This window comes from Triturus cristatus, chromosome 12, assembly GCF_964204655.1.
Source record: "Triturus cristatus chromosome 12, aTriCri1.1, whole genome shotgun sequence".
Lineage (NCBI taxonomy): Eukaryota > Metazoa > Chordata > Amphibia > Caudata > Salamandridae > Triturus > Triturus cristatus.
This window is the reverse complement of record NC_140595.1, coordinates 399,522,432-399,528,431: the sequence shown is the minus strand read 5'-3', so window position 1 is coordinate 399,528,431 and position 6,000 is coordinate 399,522,432. Positions and strand designations below refer to the sequence as shown.

General features: G+C 41.7%; 1 protein-coding gene across 1 annotated transcript in view; it reads right to left on the bottom strand.

Annotated features, from left to right (window-relative positions):
- Positions 1-1,343: 1,343 nt before the first annotated feature.
- CDYL2 (chromodomain Y like 2) overlaps positions 1,344-6,000 on the bottom strand; it is a 558,585-nt gene continuing 553,928 nt past the window's right edge. Inside the window, exon 7 of the mRNA XM_085637362.1 lies at positions 1,344-1,649. Within this exon, the coding sequence (XP_085493488.1) occupies positions 1,491-1,649 (159 nt within the window). The 3' untranslated portion in view covers positions 1,344-1,490. The remainder of the gene's footprint in view (positions 1,650-6,000) is intronic.

The following is a 6,000-nucleotide window of genomic DNA, read 5'->3' as shown; positions in this document are numbered from 1 at the left end:
GCCTTACGCAATAAAACATGCTGCAAAGGATAATAAACAACGCAATCCTTGCCTTCATGCACAGGATAATTTTGAAATATATTTACATCAATTAAAGAAAATATAAAATGCTTTACATATATCAGATTAAACGTTTGCATTTTAAATAGAACAGAATACTAGATGTATCGATATGCGGTAGCTCTCAGTGTAAACTTTGAAGACAACTTAAAACTTTGGGCATACTTTTAACTGAAACTTTACAAGACTTCTTATTTTTTGCAGAGTGGATTAAAATCTCAAAACAAAGAAGACAACATGCAAAGTTTCAGTGAGAGCATTCCTTACCTAAAATTAATAGCATGAAAAGTAAACTCTCTTTGAGCAAGGGGTAGGTTCTATGCAGTACTGAAATAAAGGTCAGCATTCTCAAAATGCCAATTAATTGACATCACAGTGCTATAAATAAGCCCTTACTAATTAAAAAAATGAATCAGCCTGAACATAAACAACTCTCTCCTATGACTCATTCACATTTAATTTCAACATATGTCGCACAAAATTGTGCCTTTTGACATAATTTTGATATATGGGCCAAACACTGACCAAGAATGAGGAATCTACAAAAACCATGGCTACCATAAAGTAAGAAAAAATATATTTTGTGTCATTAAGAATTTCAAGTTTGAGTATTCTTTTTATTATTCTATAGAATAAGCTAGTCCTAGCGTATAATTGAATACACTACTTAATACAAATGAATATGTAAAATGGTCTTACAGTACTCAGATGGCTCATAATAGTCTTACAATTGTTTCTCTTTGCTATTTGTGATTGTGGATTATTTTCTTTTTAAAAACATGGAATAGTTATATCAGTAATGACAAGTAAGAAAATAATAGCTATGTGAATTACATACCTCCAAATTCAAATAAATAAATTAGTTCAATTTTCAGAAACAATTCTAGTGCTTTCATAAAACTGGCTTTACAAATTATACAAATAAATTATTAGGCAGTCTGAAACACAATTATAAAATCATAATATTAAAATAAACAGAAGATATTTCAAAGTGCAATTTCAAAGTCTGCTGATTATTACTTTCACTAAAATGTTCTGTCCTAACATGAAACTTCACATTTCATTATTCTGCAACAACAAGGAAACAGAGGAGGCACATCAATTAGTATATCGTTGGCATACCTCATGTTAGTGCTCTTTAGCACCTGGAATGTAGTGCGCACTTTTCATTTGATTAAGTTGTAGATGTGATTGCTGAGGAACTTTATCTCAATCCTTACAAAAAAGGAGATCCAACCAGATGAAAGTGTTACTTTGTCTTCGGAGAACAGCTCAGTAGCAAGCAGTTGATAGTTGGGAGCTTTGCCACTACTCCAATTCAAAGATGCCTGGCTCACGTTTTCAAGTATAACAACAAGTTTACAGATATCAACTGATGTTTACATCTTGAAACTAGTTTTTTTTTTTAAATAACTTAACGGATCAACAGTTCATACTTCATAAATTTTGTCTTGCAAATAGCTGAACAATGAATCCAGTCCTTTAGATGAGCTCCACAGCTGTTTTAACATCTGGCACTCTTTCTCATTTACATCTTCAAGCACTGATTTCAAGAAACTCCGCACTAAGCATTTTGATTCTTCCAGTACCTAGTGGGGTAACAAAATGACATAAGTATAAATAATTCTCAGTTATTTTGAAAAACATATTTTAATAAACTAGTCCAATATAGGAGTTCTACAATAAGCTCAGTCAATTATGAATCTGTACAGATTTGTACCCATACTCTGTTAAAATATACAAGAAAGTGCATTTCAGATGGGTAATGATTATCTCATATATAATAATGAAAATACGATTGAAAATGAATCTAGGTTCTCTAATATTCTAATGCTACTAACAGACATGGGTGGGACTTGTTAGGATTGGACTAAACTCTAATTTCAGCTAGTTGAGGTACCAGAAGCTGTAATACCATTGCTCCGATCCAAACAAAATGTGCCAGTTAAACTTGGTGTAGATTAAGTGCTTTTCAATGTTTCCACTCTCCATAGATTCTGAACCTAATCCGTGCCATGACACCATTCTAACCCCACGCTGAATAACAACATAGCAGCCAGGGGGGCATGGTCACCAGCCGAAGATAGTGGATACTCATTTGTGTGCTCCACTGCTGGCCCTGTGCCATCTGTCCAGATCTGGCTAACAGCGCTGACACATTTTCCCCAAGGGTGGAGATGGTGCTGCCTGCATCCAGTCTCCAAGTGGCAGATTCCCAGGTGCCCCATCCCTAGACTGAAGCAATGCTGCAGCCTAGTGGATTGCCTGTACAGGCCACCCAGTGAGGTCTGCCCAGCACAGAGGCAGCAGGGAGAGAGCCCAGAGGTAGCAATTGCGGCATTGGCCCAAAGGTCTTTGGATTTAACCTCACCCGATAATGGCCCCCTCCTCCTGAATACTCTCCTGGCAGTGAGACTGTGCTCCTGTCCTTGGCTGCCATGAGGAAAACGTTGAGTTCGGAGGGACCTGTGGAAGAAGAAAACCACTTTGGCGTTTTGGGCCGGCGAGGTTGGGTAGTGAGTGTCCCAGTGAGTTCAGCCTGTGCTGCCCTCCCCTAAGTGGCTGCACGTGGCTTTCTGATCTGCTGGGGTGGTCCTCTGCCCCCCTGAAGACTTATATATCCGCCTGCCCACAGGCTGAGGGTAGAATGACGCCCTGGCAGCAGCAGGCCTGCATTTGGATACTAGTGGCTGGAGTCCTGGGGGTCCCAGAGGGGGCAAAGATGGCTGCCCCAAACAGTATAATAAAGAGTGGTTGAAGTTGTGGTTCCCGACAGAGGTGCTCTCAACCGGCTTTGTAGAGGAAAGGTGCATACATCACTGCCAGGCTATCCAGCCCTGGGCCCCCACTCGGCAGCTGATTATTGCCAGGCTCTTAATCTATGTAGACCGGGACAGTTGGTGATTGCCAGGCTCTTAATCTATGCAGACCGGGACGCTATCCTCCACAAGGCCTGCAGGATAGGGAAACTCCACTGTGGGTTGGCCTTTTTTATGCTTTTCCCGGACTACACCCTCAAGGTGCAACAACAACGATGTTCCCTGGTGGTTGTTAAGAAAAAGCTTAGAGCTAAGCAAAAATAGTATGTGCTGCAGTTCCCAGTGGATCTTAAAGTTACCTATAAAGACCAGGCACTCTTCTATGTCACAGCTGAGGGTGCATGGTGCTGGGTCGAGGAGCACCCGGTCTTCATTCACCATCATTCCGTACCCCCCCCCTTGAAGCCCAGTGGCCATGGTAGGGAGTTATTACGGGATGTGGAGTCAGATACCACGCTGAATGAGGCAGAACAGGAGTAGACTCCCTCCGAAGATGTAATAAGAATTAATTAATGTGGTGAGGGCACAGTTTGTCTGCTCAGATTCACTGCTTTTTTGGTTAAGTGCTGAGTTTTCCGTATTACTGCGTCTATGGGTGGTTCAGTTAGTAATGTTTATTTAGTTTGTTGGGTCCTTCTAATTGATTTTCTTGTTAGGGCAACAGATGGTCTGGAGCAAAGTGTAAGGTAGGGGTGAGAATTTCTGCATCCCATTGATCAAGGGTTTATATATTTTGGAGTGCTTTTTTATACTTGTTTTATGTTGTAGTGCCAGGCTCCAGTAGCCTATCCAGGCCATCTCTCTCATACTACACCTGCCCTAGATGATCACTGAATTCTCTACTGAGACCTCCAAGGGATACACCATACTGTCTGGGAATGTTAATGGTTTGAATGACAAATTCAGAAGGTGAGTGGTTATGCTCTATGTCAAGCGGCTTCAACCCGCTGTCCTGTTGCATTAAGATACACACGTACTAGGTACAAACTGTTATCTCATAGGCAGACATGGTTTCACCAGGATACAAGGGGATCCTGAAGGGTAGCCATTCTGCTGAGGACAACTATCGCTCTTGTAGTTCAAAAGTGGCCACAGAGCCCCTGGGCCATTATGTCCTACTCTCAGGGCTCCTCAATGGCACTGTGCGGACACTACTTAGCATCTATTCTCCTCCCCGACTATTGGAACCTACACTGAAGGCCAATTTACAGCTTTTGGCTATTTCTTCCCCAGGTTACACCCTTATTGGCGGTGACTTTAATGTTTTAATGCATCCTCAACTGAGGCTGGTAGATCACCGTGCCTCTAGAACTGGGCAAATTTGCTGGAACTCATCAATGTCTTGTGGCTACACCATCATGATACTAGACAATACACATACTAATCCCATCCACATGGCACATTCTTCCATATTGACTTTTTTAATTTCTGCGGCTAAAAGCAATAATCTCTCTTGAATACGCATGCTGCATACAGGATCTCTTGGACTATTCTTCCATGATGCTGAAGATTGGCAGAACAGCTGGGGAGAGAGGGGCCCACCTCGACTGAAGAAATGTTGGATATCGGATGACTCATTTAGCAGACATCTTCACAACTTTATCACAGAGTATTTTGACCATAACAGTGGTTCAGTGTCCTCCAAGACTACACTATGGGAGGCTTGTAAGATGGTCATTAGGGAGGAAGCTTAAGCACATGTCCACGGTAAATCCTGGGGTCATGAAGATTAGTTACTGTGGCTTGAACAAGACATTGATCACCTCAAACGTACTGAGGCAGCATACCCCTGTGACTCTAGACAACGGCCATCTAGCCTTCCAAGAAAAGCTTTTAGATTCTGCTGTTTGAGTTGGTTTCACTTCCAGGATAGTAAAGCAAAATGAAAGACAAAGCTGGAAACCTTCTCTATTGGTTTGCAAATACACACAGTGGTTTTGGGATTGTTCCTGAACTTCGTACCCCGAGCACAGATGTAATCCATGCAGCGCTACCCAAAGGTGTACAGTTTGCTTCATTCTACCGTGCCCTGTATACCTACCACCACCTCCCTCGAAAGGACAACCCAATAGTACACAAACTCCCAATAAAAAGAGAGCTAAACTGGCTCTTCTAATTACTGTGGAGTGGTGGTAGCAAGCCATTACCTGGAAACCCTCGGTCAAGAACCTCCCCCTCCCCCTGGAATTCTTAAGAAAGTACTCCTCCCTGCTCGCTTCCCACATTTACTGCCGATGTTTGATGATGCATTTGGGAAACGCAAACTCTCCCATGATTTAAGAGGGGTGACCATAACAGTCATCGTCAAATCTGGCTATCCCTCTGAAGAGTATGCCTCCTACTGCTACATATCAGTTATAAACATAGAATCTAAAATACTTACCAAAATAGTGGTGACCTAGTTGGCCAGGGTGACCTGCTCCTCGGCACATCAACATACAAAAATAGGATAAAGAAAGCAATCTACCTTATGTTAGGCGGATTGATCCTTGTCCAGCCACCTATGGCCCGCCCATGTGGTCGGACAACGAGCACCCCGCCTCGCCTGTTTCCAATGAGGCATGTTGAATTAAAGCATAAGGTAGATTGCTTTCTTTATCCAAATTTTTGATGTTTTAAATTTCTTATTGCACACTCGGTCTTCTGTTCATTTCTGAAATTTCTTATAATCACATCAAATGATTCTATAACAGAGAACACAGTTGACTGATTTCAGTTCACCTAGACATTCTGAGAATAAGTTGCGTGGTATAGAAAAGATACAAAGTAATCACATGGACTCAAAGCCATAACCTTGTTGAAGATTTGTGTTAGGCTAGCCACATCAATGGGATAAGATTTTTTGACGCACCCAAATGGCGCCCTTATATAAATACTAAAATGTCTTTTTTTTCCCTGTAAAGTATTTAGGCTCAAAGAAGCCAGGAATATTTGTCTGACACACGGACTGCATACACGTGAGTAAATAACTTGTGAGTCAAGATAAGATACCAAAAAGAATGGTCTTCAAATAAACAATGGGACCCATATAACAAATATTCGGTCCTGACAAAGGCACAGACCCAGCAGGGCATCACAGCCGAACCCTCTTGACCATCCTTGAATGATGTTACGGTTAATT